Consider the following 17,414-nt stretch of genomic DNA (forward strand, 5'->3'; position numbering starts at 1 on the left):
ATCGTTTGGAGCTCTACAAAGAATGCAATGGAACTACTGATTTTTTCCAGATCCTTTGCTGACCTTACAAGAAGTTCACAGAATGACAGAATGGTTTAGGTTGGAAGGGATTGGAAAGATCATCTTATTCCAAGCCCTGTGCTGTGAACAAGGACACCTCCCACCATCCCAGGCTGTTCCAAGCCCTGTCCAGCCTGGCCTTGGAGACTTCCAGGGATCCAGGGGCAGCTTCTCTGGGCATTTGGGCCAGGGCCTCCCATCCTCACAAGGGAGAATTTCTCCCAGTATCCCATCTAACCCTGCCCTTTGTCACTTTGAAGCCATTCCCCCTTGTCCTGTCACTCCAGGCCCTTATCCAATGTCCCTCTCCACTGGGCTTTGGGAAGCCACCATGAGCTCAGCACTAAACCTTCCTTCCTCCAGGTGAACAATCCCAGTTCTCTCCACCTTTCCTCCCAGCAGAGCTGCTCCATCCCTCTGCTCATCCTGGAGCCTCCTCTGGACTCTGTCCAACAGCTCCAGCTCCTTCCTGTGCTGGGCTTTCCTCGAGCCCTTCCTCCAAATCTTTCCTTGAGCCCTTCCCTACAGAGCCACATGACAACGATGAGAACTTTTTATTTAATACTGAATAGATGGCTGACCCTCGAGGCATAATAATCTGCTTAAAATATACTTAACACTACTCCCTGGCTTAAAAAAAAAAAAAAAAAAAAAAAGTTTCCAATTCTTACTTTAAAAAAAAAAATCCATTTAGATGCTTATTTTGACTACATGCCCAGCATCACTGGCAAAAGTGCTTCTGTTTCAAAAGGATGGTTGGGCCAAAATTCAACTTGTTTTTCAGGAATAGGGAAGCCAAGAGGGAAAAAAAAAGCAGTAAGAGCCATAGCAGATAAATCATTATTGGCCATTGCACTGAAAGGGGATGTTCATGTCCAGGACAGTGCCTGGGAGTATTTCCACCCGGAGAAATTGTGTGGTGCTGTCTCACCCTCCTCATCACTGATGATGGGGAAGAGCATCAGGGATGGAGACAAAGGCACAGAGACTTTGCTACAATCTCCAGCAAATTCCCAAAGAATTCCATGCCAGACTGAGCACCAACGAGTTCTGACCATGATGTACTTTACATTTCCACCATGGTAATAATAATAATAATAATAATAATAATAATAATAATAACGTTATTCCACAGAGGCAAAGGAATCACATGCCATTATAACAGACAATCAGGAAAAGCAGCTATTTCATAATTATCTGATACATCAGAAAGGCAGTTTTGGGGAAAAGTAGAAAAAACTGGGATTTGCTTTCCTCTGCAATAAGAAGTATAAGGTTTACCAAGGGCTGAATTACAAAAGCTGAGAAAAGGGTTCCCATCTTTCCCACCTGATGTTTCCAGCTCTTACAAGAACTAGAACTAAGCCAGTGTTTCCACAGTCACTCTTCCAGCACAAAAATGACAATCTATCTCTCCTTGGCCGTTTTTATAAAAAAAATAAATTTAAAAGTTCCAACAAGCAAAGCCCATTTTTTTTAAACAGAATTGTAACCCTTAGGACAGATTTCCTGCTGCTGGCTTTTAACCTCACAGGTATAAAGCGGCAGGTCTAACCTTAAATGACTGACTGAAACCACATTGCTGCAGGTGCCAAGGAGCAGGGCTTTAAGCCAGGCTTAACAAAAACACCAAACAGCACCAAAACCAAAGTGTGGGTACTTTGTGGGCAATTGTTTCTAGAGAAATGGCTCCTCTCTCACCTGTGGGGACAAACCTTTGCTTGTCCGTGCAGAAATTTGGTTTTGTTAAACCTGAGGGTTCCTAAAAACCTTAAAACTTCAAGTTGACTTTCACAAAACAATAAAAACTTTTTTTTTGTTTATTTTTCTCCCCCCTACTCATTTGTGACTACTGATTTCTCCTTGCCCTTTGCTCCTCTGGCTCTTGGCCAGCTCTGCTCTCAGAGCATTGCCCCCAAGGCTCAGGCCCTGCAAGGAGGCCACAGCTCTGTGTGCAGCTCCCTGATCCCTGTAATGCAGGAAAGCCCTGTGCTGTGCTCCCTGCCAGTTCAATCCAACAGGGATCACCTGCAGCTCCCTCAGAGCACTTTTCAGCTCGCTCACTCTCAGGCTGCCAGGCAAGTTCCCCACATACACCGTGGTAACTGTGCCAGATCCCTCTGATTTGGGATTTCCAGGATCACTTTCCACCTGGGGTTGTCCCACTGGAGCTGAGGCTGGAGCAGCCCATGGCTGGGTATTTGCAGCCATCACCTTCTTGTTTGAAGCTGCTGCTCTGCTGGTGTTTGCCAAGGCTGGATGTTCATCTCGGAGGGTGACATCCTTGCCAGCCTGCTCCTCCCTGCATCGAAGAGTCTTGAGGATGGGGATTTTCCCCAGCATCTCAGAGCTGACCTAAAAAGGAGGAAGATGGATGTAATTATTATGAAAGGATTTCTTGCCTTCCAGAAAAAGCTGACGAGCATTCAGGGCTTGTTTGCGCCATAAAAAGAGAGGAACCTTATTATCCTGCTGCCACGCAGAGTACCAGAGCATTCCAACTGTTCCTAATTGCTGGCCTGATTGGGAAGTCTCTCCCTAAATACACTCTGCAGGACAAAAATAAACATTAGTAACTCTTGAAGCGAGCACCACAGCGTGGATCCAGCAGGCAAATCCCAACTGAAGCCAGGACTATCCCATTTGACATTTATTTATCCGAGTGCTTTCAGATCTGCTGTCTCCTTGTTGTCCCCCTGTGTTTGCTTTGACTGAGGGGCTCCTGCCCTGGCAGAATCCATGCCAATCCCTCAGACACTTCCATTCTGCAGAGCTCCTGGTGCTCTTTTGCCCCAGCACAGGATATCCCGTGGGCTGGGTCACACAATGGTGGAAGCTGCAGCGGGAGCGTGCCTTGGAGCAGGGCTCCTATGGATGTGGGCCCAGCTGGAGGCACAGCCCCTGCTTGGGGCACGTCCCCTGAGTGCCACCCCAGCTCCCACACCACCCACAGCTCCTCACAGCCCACAGGGATGTGCTGGGCTGGAGCAGGGAACGGAAGCGCTCGGACACTGCACGCTGTGAGCCCGTTATTCCCCCCATCCATCCATCCATGCCCTGCTCCCAAAGAGCTTTTCTGGAAGGGCTCTTCCTCTCAACAGCTGAACCCCATCCACGGGAGGCATGAGATGCCCCAGGCTGCACTCAGACACTGGCAGGAAATGCAGTGGTTCCCCAGCTAATGTGGTCGAGCTCTTGGCTTGCACACTGTGCTTGGAAGGAGGAGGAATTCCTGCTTGGCTGCTGGACAAATCCAACATCCATCAACACCAGATCCAATGTTGAAATTTAGGGAGCGAAACAGAGCCTGGGGAAGCGATGCTTGAGCTAGCAGAGACCCAGGCTAATAGCCCAGAATGTGAGTGGGCCACTGGAGCAGCAGCAGTCCATCCCAGCCTGCAGATGTCCCAGCTCAGATCTCACTCATCCCAGAGCCTCTGAATTCCTGCTCCTACAGTTACAGTCACAGCCAGTCTGGATCTGCACAACATCAAGCTCAGCTCTCTGGGGACAGGAGCCCAGCTCTGAAGTGACTCAAGGAAAAGCCAAGCCAGGGTGGGGGCAGTGTCAGGATGGGGTGACAGGAAAATCACTCAACAGAATTCTCTTAATGCTTCCAGGGCTCATCTTCTGAAGAGCAAACACGCAGGTTTTATTTCAGGCTGGGACTAAATAAAAATATGATTCCATAAAGCCTGTGCCAGTTCTGCTAACACAACATCAAACAGCAAAGACTTGCTCTGAGGACTTGCTCCAGGAGCCTCCACACTCAGAAAGGTGCAGATCATTTTCAGATTTCACAGTTACTACTCTATGCATTCTGGGGCTGATTTGTTTTTTCTCAGCCAAGAATTCCAAGTGCTGTGTTTGACAGCAAACTCCCCTTCCCTGAGTGATACAACATCAAACCAAGGGCTGAAGGATCTCTTGTTTGTCCTGGACAACAATTAAGAACATTTGTTGTCCTCTGTCAAATTCTGATGTGAAATGTAAAGCTCTATGCTAATTAAACCAAACAGGAAAAACATTTTTCTGTTCTCATGCAACCAAATCACTCCTGGGCCCAAAACACAACCTCAAGCTCTTCCCAAGAACAGTTCCTTTCATCCTGAAATTCAGCTCAGTTGCCAAGGCTGGGTCTTTGGTTAGAAAGGGAAATGCTACCAAGGGCAAACCCTCAGGGCTTTGGAGATTCGGGCAATCAGAGATGGGCACTGAGAGGATAAACTCTGGAATTCCTAGGCTTCCAAAGACAATCCAAGGGCAGGATTTAGATAATCCAGGGAACACCACAACCTCTAAGAGACTTCCACAAGGATCTCCTGTCACTAAGCAGATTTTGGCAGCAGAGTGCAGCTCTTGGAGCTACTGTTTCAGGCTCCTGGCAACGTCAGGAAGATGCAGTGACAACAGCATTTATGTTTTAGGAGGAATTTCTGCACAGGGATATTAAACTTTGGAATCACTGCCCAGGGAGGTGGTGGAGTCCCCATTCCTGGAGGTGTTTAAGGAAAGACAGGACAAGGCACTCAGTTGTCTGGTCTGGGATCAGTCACAGGTTGGACTTGATGATTCCGGAGGTTTTTTCCCAACCTCAATGATTCTGGAATTTTCACAAGGGCTATGAACTGTTTTCTTTAAAGTTCTGATCAAACACCACCATTCCCTTAAAATCCAGCCCTGTGCAGACACAAAAGCAACAGATTCTTACAGCACCAAAGGCAGCTGATGTAGGACTTGTAATTTTTATTTTGTATTAACAAAGATTGGTAAAAAACATTAGACAAGTTCTGCCACCCTCCTGTCACAAGAGGCACAGAGGATTTACCTTAAGGAGTTTTTTTTGCTCTGGGGTCTAGGGGAACATTTCAGCTGGGTCAAACCTTCTAAACCCTTCCCTATTTTCTCTCACTTTTATGCCATGGAAAGGCAGAAACTCGATTTGTGGTTTCAATTCAACAAACAAATCCGTTGGGTTTTTGGGGTTTTGGGGGTGAGAACTGAAAGGGCAAAAGGGGCAGTGGGTGGCAGGGGAAAGGAAAAAGCTTGTTCTGCTCTGTTGCAAAAGAGCAAACAAAAGAACCCAGTGGTAGTACAATGTGTTGCTAATTACAATCATGCAAAAAATTCCTTTTGTCCTGTGAGCTGTGGAGGATTGGAAGGATTTATTTCCATGTGAAGAGAGGCCAAAGATATTCCTCCTCTCTTTCAAACAAGCTGCACACTTCTGGGTGCTGTGCTGGCTGGTCACTCCTCCCCAGCCTTGCTCAGCCCTGTCCCTGTCTCTGTCCCTGTCCCCACTGCTTTAGGCTAAGCCAGAACTGAAGGGACATTCCAGCCCAAGCCTGGTTGATCCAGGTCTGTGAACACAGTCAAACCCAGCACTGGAAGCTTCCCCCATCCCTCCAAAGTCAAGGCCAAAGCACTGACTGATGTTCTTAAACTTTGGATTGAGGGTTGGGATTTAGCTTTGGTAGTGAAAGCAAAGCTGAAGAAGTTTCCTGTTATCCCCTGACCACCAATTCCCAGAGCAATTCCAACTTCAGCCCTCTGGGGTTTGCCAACAGAAGTGCCTGTGGGTCTGTGCCATAAACTCTGAAGTGATTTGGGTTAAAAATAACTCCACCAAAGACAATTTATCATTTAATAATCCTGCCTACTCTCTGCCATGGCTGGGAGAGCCCTGGGGAAAGAGGACAGCAGGCTAGATAAATTCTCCTGGCACACAATTACTAGGAAATGAGCTGAGGAGGGAAAAGTGGCTCCTTTCTGACAGAAACCTGACAAAAATGTCCTGGATGCTGAGTGCCAACACAAATCTTAACCCAGAGTATCCATGGCTATGGCACCTGGTTTGATCCCAAGATGTGGTGGCAGATCTTGGAGCATCCCTGCTGGAACACCAGGGCTCCCCTCACCCTCTGCTCCCACACTGCTCTGACCTGAGCCACTTCCAGTGTTTTGCTGGGGAGAATGAAGGATGTGTTTGTCCTCTGTCAGGGTGAGTAATGCTGAGCCCTGAGCAGCCCAGGCCAAGGCAAACAGCGCTGAGATTTCCCTGGAAGCACTGCAGCCCTGGAGTGAGGCACACAGGGAAGGCAGATTGGGTTGGATGGGATGGGATTGGAGACTCTCCTGATCCTGCTATTCCATTCTGCTTCCCACAGCTCCTCCTCTCACTGACACAGGAACAGGTGGATTTTGTGAGACCTCACCATGCTCAGCTCCGGTGTCCCCAGCATCAGCAAAACATGGAATGTTGGATCAAGTCCAGAGGAGGCCACAAAGTTGGTAGGAGAACTGGGACACCTCCCCTGAGAAAATTCAGCCTGGAGACATCCCTGCACCTTCCAGGATCAGAATGAGCTGAAGGAAGGAAGGAGAGGGACTGTTCATCAGTGACAGGACAGGGGGAATGGCCTCAGAATGGAAGGGGGAATATTTGGTTTAGATATAGAGAATGAATTCTCCCCTGTGAGGGTGGGGAGGCCCTGCACAGGGTGTCCAGAAAAGCTGTAGCTGCCCTGTTTCTGGAAATATCCAAAGGCTGGACAGGGTTTGGAGCAACCTGGGACAGTGGAAGGCGTGCAAGGGTTTGGAATAGAATTCTCTTTCAAATCCCTTCCTAGCCAAAACACTCCATGATTTTAAGATGGAGACTGATGCTGCTGCCCTGGCAGGCTGCAAACACCAGCAAACACCTCCAGTGCTGCAGGTCCATCAGCCCTTCCAAAGAGGTGAGCAAGAGTCTGCAAGGTCCATCTCTGCCCATCCTCACAGGGCTCTGAGCCCAAACTGTCCCAGACCTCCAGGACAGACCCCAATTTCCATGCTGTGCCCTCATTCCCAGGAGCTCTGAGCAAACAGGGAGTTGTGGCCCAGACAAGGCCAGCAGAGTTGAACATTTTATCACTCATTTGCACAAAATGTCCAAATATGTGCACACAATCCAAGGGCATATTTCTGGGAGCTGGCAGCCCGTGGAGCCTGCTGCTGTCCCTCAGGAGGAACTTATGCAACCCACACTTGGAATCCCTCCGTGCCCAGCTGCATTCCAGGGAATCTGCAGAGAGGCTCAGCTTTGCAAAGGTGCTGAGATGTGTGACCACGTGTGGGAGCATTCCCCTGCTCCCACCATCCCAAAAAAACACACCAAAACAAAGCCTTGGCTGCACTGACTGCAATTTCCTTCTGCTAAAGGATTTGCCAGCTTGGATGAGTGCATTTCTTTGAGCTTCCCTTTCCAAATTTTCTATCAAAGACCTAAATCAAAGCAGTTTGTTGTTAGAGGGTTTCCATCTCTGCCACTGGGATTTCCCCCCCAGTTGGTTTCATTTCAGGAAAATTCTTTTCCTACTGCTATAAAATTCTCAGCAAAAGAATTATTTCAAAACCAGAAGGAAATGCTTGCTAAAATATAGTGATTTTCTCACCAACTATTCTCACTTCCCTCTTTATGAACCCAAATAATTTGTCTGTACAGTTTCAATTTAAAATAAGCACAGCACAAATAACTTGATAATTGGGACAAATATAATAGCCAGTGTCCCAGATAAAGATCACAGTTACCCACAGAAAATATTAAACCAGAAAGCAAGTAGCTTCATGAATTTAGAGTTCCCAGAAACAATGGGTTGTATTTTCAAGACAGATGAAGCCAAATAATTCTCCACTGGCATCCAAATGAAGTTTTCCAGAGTGCTCAGCTCTCAGCAGCTCTTGCTGCCCTCCAGTAACTCAAACTGATGTCCCAAAACTCTGACCTCAGAGGGACAAAACTTCCACAAACACTCCCCAGCACTGTGGCTTTACAAGTGTTTCTAGAGTGGCCCATAATGATTCTTTGGTATTGATGATATTGTGGCTCTCCCAGATCCTTGAGGGTCTTTCAAGAGCACAGAACACACAAGAGCCCTCCAGGAAAATGCAGCAGGGAAATGGAGCCATGGATTTGTTTGGATTTGTTTGCTGGGTGAGCACTCCTTCCCTCTGGAGCTGCAAACCGAGAGTGTGCACACAGCAATCCTTACAGCAATCCTTACCTGTAATCCCATATTTGCAAACACCCAGATTTCAAACTCCTAAACACTGTCCTGGCCTGATCCAGCCCTGTTCACAAAGGATCAACTTTTTCTTTTTACAATGTGGTTTTACCACCTCACTCATCTTCATAATGAAGTGAAGCTCATTGCTGTTGACATGTTTACAAGTGGATGATTTATTTACTCACTGCCTCTTGGTTCATTTAGTTTTGTTCTCAGGAGCAGCAAAGCCAGGATTTGAAGGAGAAAAGGATGGAGGGAAAATGATGCAGGAGTAGCCAGCAAAATCCAAAGGACAAACACTTAAATAGCCCCTATCAAATTAACCAGACCTCCCACCTCCAAACCCTCTGGGCAAGAGCTGAACATCCAGGTACCAACACAAAATAAATGTCACTCATTTCCCTGGGGAATAATGGCAATTTCTTCTTCATATACACACCACACTTTGTTCTGGTCCCAAAAAGACAGAAAAGTGATGATTATCCCTGCTCTGCCTGGTCTCCAATATTCCTGTTTAATCCACACAGCCTGAGGTGTTAAATCAACACTCAAATAGTCAAATAAAGGGTCAATCTGTGCTCCAGTCTCAGTGAGAGCTGCAGAAAATTCAGTTTCTGCTAAAGGCACAGAAAAAGAAATTAAAAAAAGTGTCAGCAAGGCCACTTACTGAGAAGTCTGACACCAAGGCAGACAAACTGATCAAAAGTATGTTGGCAAGATGGATGGAGCACAAGGGGTAGGCCTTCAACACAATTACATTCAATAATATCCTAAAAAAAATTACAATTCAAAAATAATTCAATGGAAAAAATGCACTAGGACAGACAGAGCTGTTATTTATTTATTTATAACCTCAAATCCTCAACCACAGGCAGGGCAAAATGCTCTCCCACCACTGGAATAAAAATAGTCCTGGATAGAATTTGTTTGTTGTAGATACATTACCTAAAGAAATTTAACTCTTTCTGCTGGTTGGCAAATTTTCACAAGCAGCTTTTGATTTCCCTGGGAGAATATTCCCTTAAAATTCCTCAGTTTCTGCAAGATGTGGGTGCACAATTCCTCATTTCAGCATTCCTGCTGTACTCCCTCATGCAGGATTGTGTCTGCTCCCTAACTGGATGATTTTAGAAACAAAAATCCAATGACAAAGAAAAAGTTTTCCCAGCAGGAACCTCCAGTAAAACAATTCACTCAAGGCTTTTTCTGAAACTATTTGGGGAGCTGAGGAAGTTTCTGACACTGGGCAGGGGGAAAAGGCCAAATCCATAGTAGTGGAATTACCAATAAATGAAGATTCATGTTTAAGTCACTGTTCTTCCACCTGAAAACGAGCTCCAGCCACAAATTTATCCTTGGAAACTGAACTCACTACAGAACCACGACCCCTTAACCCCCACTGCACACAGATGCTGTTGTATTGTTTGTTGCTCTTTTACCAAGTATTTCTAACTAAAAAAAAAATGTTGATATGTAAAAATTAGGGGCTTGTCAGCAGGTCATTGGTACCAGTAAGGCACCAGCAGCAAAGGTTGAAGATTTCACTTGAATTAAGATTAAACTTGCCTTGTGCCACATTATTCCCTGAGGTTTTGGCCTTTTGCAATTAGTCTGGATAGTCCTTGTTGGAGTGAGGATGTAATCCACAGTTAAATCATGATCATCCATGAGCTCCTCTGCTATGTCAAGCACCTACAAGGCAGAGGTTTGGTTAAGCAGCTAAAAAACAAACCCCCTAAAACTGTGCCCCATTCCTGATGCCTTGTCACATGAAAATCCATCAAAGACAATGGGGATGAAGATGCCAAACCAGCATCATTCCATGTCTCCTCTCCAGACAGAGCAGGAAGTGCCCCAGAGTTCCCTCCCTGCTGCAGGGGGGATATTTGGGCATCTGAACTCACCTGGCAGTCGTGCACAATGGTCACCACAGGTGTGTCCTCCTGCACTGCACCCATGGCCACCATCATTGCATATTCCATGTCTGCATAACCTTCCCCTTTGCCAATTCTCCAGCCTAAAGCACAGAAAAGTGGGGGGAAAAAAAAACCCAAAAACAAACAAACCCAAACAGCAAAGTGGAAAGTTGTTAAAATACTGTAATTAACTGAGCAGTCTGCGAGTTGTAACTCTGGAAAAAATCAGATCAGCATCTCTCACAGAGTGCAACTTTCCTTGAAATCAGCACTGGAAGGAAATAAAACATCAGTTTCAATGGCTCCTAAAAGATTCCAGAAGCTTCCCATTCAGAATAAACAAACTGAATGCACTTAACACAGCAGTTTATTTGGCAATTGTATTTAGAACCTTCTATTCATGTCCAACACAGGTTAATGTGGGTAAAGAGGAGTCTGGGTCACATATAAAAACTGTGTTATTTTAGGCAAGGGATAAAGTCAGTGGAAAGTTTTTCAGCACCAGCAGGTTTCCAAAACACTAGAAAATGTAAAATCTGCTCCCCAGATAGGTACTGAATCAGCAGCTCTAACACATGTCCTTTCACACAGAGCAGATCTCTGACCAGGAGCCTGCTTGCATTCCTTTAAAACACAAAGACTTGCTTGCCTCAAGAGTTTTCCTGAAGGCCAGAACATCTCTGAGCCCAGTGCTGAGCTTCCTGCTGGGACTGGGAGCAGGGATTTGTCACACACACACAGAGAGGCAGAACCCAAACTCAGCTCAGCTCCAAGGACCAATCTCTGCCATGCAGTGTGCCCTTCCTGACACTGGAATGGGACTTTTCTGCTGGAAGTTTTTCCTTACCTTTCTCAGAGACAGCCACTGATCCCACAACGACCAGGTCCACTTGTGCTTTCCCATCCAGCCCCACAGGCACGCTGTAGTCTCTGACACCCTGCAGGAAAAAGAAAAACAAACCAAAAAACAGCATTTTGAGGTTTGCAGAGTGCACAATTCTTCCAAGCACTGAGGCAGAAATCCAGGATATTTTGATAAATCCAAGTAACTCCCCACGTTTCCAAGTGTCTCTTCCATGTTTAGCCAAGCTGTACATGTCTGGGAAGTTATCCCCCAGGGAATCCTAGAATAGATTCCCTACTACAGTGACAAGAATTTTGGCACACTGCAAGGAGAGCTGAGGGAGGTGGGCACTTTTAGAAGGAAGGTTATTTATTTAGGATCAAAACCTGATATTTTAAAACACTTTTTTGGAAATCTGCTCCTAAAAATGAGGGCAAGTGACACTTCCTATTTACACTTCCCTACTCTTCTTAAAACTTGAGGAATACCAGAGCACTACAAATGCTTCAATTAATTCTGAAATACAAATCACAAAGTTAATTTAGATGGAGACAGGCAGAGCACAAAGAAATCTGAAATTACACGAAGTGATGCAATTATTTCTTTTCTTCCCCTCTCTCCCTGTTCAGCTCCACCCACTCCTCCTCAATCTGTTCTCAACAAAAAAAAATCTCTTCAGATTGCAGAAATTAAAAATTATGTTTACTTGGGCTTTTAAATATTAAAAATATAATCTGTGATTCAATCTCTCCCAATATATTTGTACAGTATATGCATAAATACTCCTCACACCAACTCAACTTGGTGCTAATTATAAATTAACCACATTAAAATCACAATAAAGAGCCCAACGCTTTCTGTGCAGAGCCCAAACCCCAAGAATTCAGTAATTTGTGGCTGGCTATCTGCACTAATGCCCATCAGGCACTTTCCCAGCAGTGTGGTGAGGATTGTTTGCACAGAGCTTTGTAAATACAAACTGCCCAACAGCGTTTTTTCATTCGTGGGCTGGGGGGAAAACCAGACACGTGGTGCTGAGAGCCCAGATCAGACAGCAGCCCAAGAGAAAGGTCTCTTTCAAAAGTGCTCTTCAGCCCTGAATAGCCTAATTAGTTAATGACTCCAACAGAACTTCCAACAAAGAAAGTCACTACTAATTACCAGCCATTTACAACCCCAGTTGTTTATGGGGTTGCTGCAGACCTTTATTGCCTTTAGGAGGAGATAAAGGAGGAAATAAATCCACGACGTGACCCATTCTTGGTGTACCAGTTTTCCTGGCAAATAAAGATGGATATAAACCCTGCCAGGGCTCTCTGGCCGAAGCCTCCAGCTGTGCAGTGAGATTTGTAACACGAGAGGGCAGCAAGAGACCGCGCTGCAAACCCCAAACCTCACCACGTGTCTGGGCCTCACTGCGTGCAAATGCCGCAATTCACGGCTCTTTAGATGTTGTATCCTAAAAACAAACCACGTCTTTCCCATCTGGTAACACCTGAGAGCACGAAAATATTCCCCAGAGGGTTTGGCAGCTCAAAACTGCAGAATGTGGGAGCATGAAGAAAGATCTACCTCACCTCAAGCCGCTCATCATTTTCCAAGATAAATCACTGAGAAATAAATCAGAGAAATATCAATCCCGTCCTGCTAAGACTAAATTTCCCCCTGATTTCCATATTATCAATAACAGTTGGGTACACAAACACGAGAATGACATCCTAACAGGAAGATATTTCAGGTTTTCCAACTTCCAGCTGGTCCATCCTAAACCCACAGTGTCCCAGGAGTTAATCCAGCCCTCCCTCATCCCTCATCCCCACCTGAGACGTGGCACATCTTCTCAGGATCTCCTTGGTGGCACCTGGAGGGGGAACAATCCTATTGAACAGCCCAGTCCTCAGACGTGGGGTGGGCACCAGCAAAGTCTTCCTTGCCTGGGGGGGAACCACATGAAAAGGTTCATTTCACACTGAAGAGGTATTTTTATTGTCACACAGTAAAAAAAAACTGCATGACCAAACATTTAAATTTTTTATGCCGTAGCTCGTGTCGTTGATTGCGTGGTGTTTGTAAGATTAATTCCCTCCAATACAGGAAAATTCCATAAAAAGAAGAAATAGGAAGAAATAAAAAGAAATGGGAAGAAGCAGGAAGAGATAGGAAGAAATAAGAAGAAAAGAGAATAGGAAGAGAGAATAGGAAGAGAGAATAGGAAGAGAGAATAGGAAGAGAGAATAGGAAGAGAGAATAGGAAGAGAGAATAGGAAGAGAGAATAGGAAGAGAGAATAGGAAGAGAGAATAGGAAGAGAGAATAGGAAGAGAGAATAGGAAGAGAGAATAGGAAGAGAGAATAGGAAGAGAGAATAGGAAGAGAGAATAGGAAGAGAGAATAGGAAAAGGGAATAAAAAAACCAAGAAGAAACAAGAAGAAATAAGAGTTAAGACCTACATCTGAAGATATTTGAGGACATACCTTTAATGACATCCCCTCCTTTCAAGGTAGGTCTCTAAATAGCTTTATAAGAGCTAATAGCTTCAAACTGACAAAGGGCAGGGCTAGGCTGGATTTTAGAGAGAAATTCCTCCCTGTGAGGGTGGGCAGGCCCTGGCACAGGCACCCAGAGAAGCTGTGGCTGGAAGTGCCAAGACCAGGTTGGACAGGGCTTGGGAGTCACTCCGGGCTAGTGGAAGGTGTCCCCGCCCATACCAAGAGTCTGGAACTGAATCACCTTCCAAACCTCTTCCAACCTAACCCATTTCATCGCAACCTGTTGACTCAAGGCTGACAAAAGCAGCACACCAAACCCTTTGCAGACGCAGCGCCAGGCGCTGCTGAGGCTCTGCCGTCCCCTCCCAGCTGCTCCTGGGGGCTGGTTACCTGCAGAGCCGCCAGCCGCGCACCTTCCAGAGGCTTGTCAGGATCCACCTTCACCTCCCGCGCTCGGCAGAACACATCCAGCTCCCCGAGAGAGCTGCCGGCCTGGAGGGAGCCCTGAGAGAGGGAAGGAGCCGACAGGAGAGGATTTTTTTTCACTTACTTCCAGCGTTAGGAAGCGGGCGTTCCTCTGGGGAGCATCGGGGTTTATTTTTACTCTACGGGCAGCCCGGAACTCCTGCAAGCCCAGAAGCCTCGTGGCAGCGTGGGAGGCGCCCTGTTCGCATAAAATATATAAAATACCAGCCGATCACCCAGGATCCCACAGCAGAGATGGGCGATTTGGAACTTTTCACCCTCTAGAGAGGCTGATTTCCCCAGATTTTTAATTGAGGGGCTATTAATTTCCTCTTAATCCCTGGAAATATCCCAGGCCGGGCTGGAATCCCTGGAAATATCCCAGGCCGGGCTGGACAGGGCTTAAAGCAACCTGGGATAGTGGAGGGTGTCCCTGCTGAATGAGCTTTAAGTTCTATTCCAATCCAAACCATTCTGTGTGTCGATAATTGACGAGGTGGTTTTGTTTTCTTTGCTTGGAGGGCTGCGAGGTGCTTGGCCGGGGAACTGGAGGGTAACTGGGGGGAACTGGAGGGTAACTGGGGGGAACTGGGGGGACTGGGGGCCGCTCCCGGCCTGGGCTGCGGCGCGGGCAGGGCCCCGGGCGGAGGAGGGAAGGAGCAGCGCGCTGCCGGCAGCCGCCGTACCTTGAAGTTGGGGATGCGGCCGCGCACGGGCCGCGGGAACTCGGCCAGCCCGGAGGCCTCCAGGTGCTCCCACACCTTCTCGCGGATGTCCCACTTGGAGGAGGGAGCCGAGGGCAGCGCCTGGCGCGGCCCCGCCATCGCCGCCCTCACCCGCCCGCCGTGACGTCACCGCCATCGCCGCCCTCACCCGCCCGCCGTGACGTCACCGCCATCGCCGCCCTCACCCGCCCGCCGTGACGTCACCGCCATCCCCTCCCGTATTCCCGCGGCCTCCGCCGCGCCGTGACGTCACCGAAGCACCGCCCATCGTTATTTCCTCAGCAGTGACATCACAACCACGCCCTCCTCATGCCCGCCGCGAATAATGACGTAACAGCCGCCAAACCACGCCCCACGGCCGCGCTGAGGGGCGGAGCCTCCCCTTGGACACGCCCCCTCGGTGGCGGCGGCTACGGCGGCTCCGAGGGCTCAAAACGCCTTAAAGGCAAAGTTGGGCGAGCAGGTTGAGGGAAAGTCGCTCAGGGGCCAATTTATTTCTGGAATTAAACTTTAAAAAGGGCTGTGCTGGCGCATTAATGTGAGATTTCCGTCCTCCTTATGCAAATACCACGTCTTATGGCTGGGGGTAAAAACCCACCACACTTTTTTGTCAAATAATCCCTCACGTTAATTACTTTTCCAGTTATAATTGGCTGGTGGTGACTAAAACAATATCCAGCCTCTGCGTGGGATCCCCAGTCTGCCGGCTTCCCGAAAGCTCGCTTCTTGCTCGCCTTTAATTGGATAATAAATGATGTGCTTGCACGATTTATTATTTATAGAATTAGCGTGTGCTCCTAAAAGCACCCCAAGAAGAGGGAGGGCGTTGAGAATCCCGACATTCCTCAGGGAGTGGGCTGCAGGGGTCATGGGAACAATGAAACAATGAGGTTTATTTTGAAGTGTGGCAGGAAGGAGGTGACATGTCTTCAGGGCCTGCGCTTGGCCTGGACGCTGCGGGCCCTCGTCCCCTGTCGGAGCCGTGCCAACCCCAAAAAAAGGGAATAAATTCGGATCTTCCTCCCTTAGAGGCTGCAGATGGAGCTGGGCACATGCAAACTCCTTTTTTGACATGTTTTTTTTTCTTCACAAAGGCCAAGGCTCTGCCGAGTCCAGGAATATTTCCCCCTCCAGCTCCCAGCGATCCCCAAATTTGGATTAATGCATATCGCGATAAATGCTGCGGTGAGGCTTCACCTTTTCACTTGTAAGCATCAAAATAATACTACTACTAATAAAAAAAAAAGGGTTTGGAGCGTCGATGCTGCGATGGGCTTTGGGAAGAGCCTTTCCTTAGCTCGGAATGCTGCTGGAGGCAGTGGGAATCCTTCCAGGCGCAGCAGACCACCCATGTGGAGCCCGGCCGAGGTGTTTGAAGCTCATTCCTGAGCTTCCAAGTCCCGGAAAACTCCCGGTGACTCCGCTGGAATGATGGGGTTGGCAGTGCCAGCACTCTGCCTGGCCACTGTCACCCGATGTCCCCACCCCAGCGGTGCTGGTAATTAATCTATTAACAATCAAGCAGGGCTGAGATCCTTCTAGACCACCTACAGCTCTCTCCATCACGCTCAGCAAAGCTGTTCCTTCCCAGGATTTGCTTCCAGAAAAGAGGGCCCGAGCTGTTTTCTACAAATCAGGGTAGTTTGCCTTAAAAAAAAAAAAAAAATGAGGAGTTGGCTGATAAGTGGCTTTTCTTTTTTTTTTTTTTTTTTTTTGTCCTTTGCTGGTTCAATTCTCTGGTTTGTCTCCACAGAGCTGAAATTTGCCCCAAATTCATTTTGTGGGGTCTTCTCTGTCGCTGCAGCCTGGAGCAGCTCATACAGATGCCACAGGAAAAAAAAACAAAACAACTTTTTTCTCTGGGAGGCAGACAAGGCTGCTGCATCTTTATAAATTAAATCAATCTTTGGATGTGCCCGAATAGCTTCTAAAATCCGTTTTTACGAAGCTGAATCCAAATATTTCAGTGGAAGAGGTTAAAAAAAGTATCTGGGATTTTGAAACAAATAAAGCACAGCTCTCCTTCGAAACACCCACAACTTGTGAAAACACCTAAAAAAAGGGAGGGACAGATGAATCAGATGAATCCAAACCCTGGGAAAAATGCAGAAAGAAACTCCTTGTGCTGCAGGAATCATTCCTTGGAACTGCAGGCTGAACATGCCAGGGCAGCCACAAAAATCAGCACAAATGCACCCAAAAAGGAGCTTTAAACCAGCCAGAATGCTCTGCTTGGGCTTCAGTAGTGAAAATTTTTAAAAGGCTGCAAATTTTAAAGGGAAGCATTTTTAATGGCGTTTTCAATAATGAAAGGAATGTGGATTTCCATGTGTGAATAAAGAGTGTACGAGCGAATTGTTGTGTTTGTGAAATAACCCGGTGAAGGATGAACTTTAAGGCAGGTGGGGCTGGCCTGGACTGTCCTGTTTGAGCCCAGAAATGTCTGGAAAATTGAGATGGACCAGCAGCCAGAGGTCCCTGTCCTCTCCAGTACAGGTGCAAAACTGGAAGAAATTCATGTGTATCAATGGGTCTTGGCTGGACTGGTGCCAGAGAGAGCTTCCTTCCTTCCTTCCTTCCTTCCTTCCTTCCTTCCTTCCTTCCTTCCTTCCTTCCTTCCTTCCTTCCTTCCTCCTTCCTTCCTTCCTTCCTTCCTTCCTTCCTTCCTTCCTTCCTTCCTTCCTTCTTCCTTTCTTTCTTTAGTCCTTCCTTCCTTCCTTCCTTCCTTCCTTCCTTCCTTCCTTCCTTCCTTCCTTCCTTCCTTCCTTCCTTCCTTCCTTCCTTCCTTCCTTCCTTCCTTCCCTTTTCCCCCTCACTCTTTCCCTCCTTAATTTCTTCCTTTCTCTCTTTTTTTCTGTTCCTTCCCTACT

The 17,414-nt window shown here is 47.1% G+C and overlaps 1 protein-coding gene across 2 annotated transcripts; it reads right to left on the reverse strand.

The window, feature by feature from the left end:
- Positions 1-1,184: 1,184 nt before the first annotated feature.
- Positions 1,185-14,670, reverse strand: MTHFSD (methenyltetrahydrofolate synthetase domain containing). Of its 2 annotated transcripts, none has more exons than XM_066327512.1 (7): positions 14,506-14,670; positions 13,745-13,858; positions 12,686-12,799; positions 10,869-10,959; positions 10,010-10,122; positions 9,672-9,797; positions 1,185-2,415 (listed from the first exon to the last, which is right to left on the reverse strand). In XM_066327512.1, exons 1-7 carry the CDS (start codon positions 14,641-14,643, stop codon positions 1,900-1,902), a joined length of 1,212 nt encoding a protein of 403 aa, XP_066183609.1. In that variant the 5' UTR covers positions 14,644-14,670; the 3' UTR covers positions 1,185-1,899. The 2 variants fall into 2 exon arrangements, with proteins under 2 accessions (XP_066183609.1, XP_066183610.1); XM_066327513.1 differs by lacking the exon at positions 13,745-13,858 and adding an exon at positions 13,905-14,018.
- Positions 14,671-17,414: the final 2,744 nt, after the last annotated feature.

Source organism: Sylvia atricapilla, chromosome 12, assembly GCF_009819655.1.
Source record: "Sylvia atricapilla isolate bSylAtr1 chromosome 12, bSylAtr1.pri, whole genome shotgun sequence".
Taxonomy (NCBI): Eukaryota; Metazoa; Chordata; class Aves; order Passeriformes; family Sylviidae; genus Sylvia; species Sylvia atricapilla.

Bases quoted from the DNA above. Each gene is read 5' to 3' on its own strand.
- MTHFSD (XM_066327512.1), bottom strand. From the start codon at position 14,643: ATGGCGGGGCCGCGCCAGGCGCTGCCCTCGGCTCCCTCCTCCAAGTGG. The intron at 12,800-13,744 runs GTAACCAGCCCC...GTTCCCCCCCAG, and splicing joins CGCGGCTGGCGGCTCTGCAG to GCAAGGAAGACTTTGCTGGT. The intron at 2,416-9,671 runs GCAAGTTTAATC...CCTCCTTTTTAG, and splicing joins AGGGAATAATGTGGCACAAG to GTCAGCTCTGAGATGCTGGG.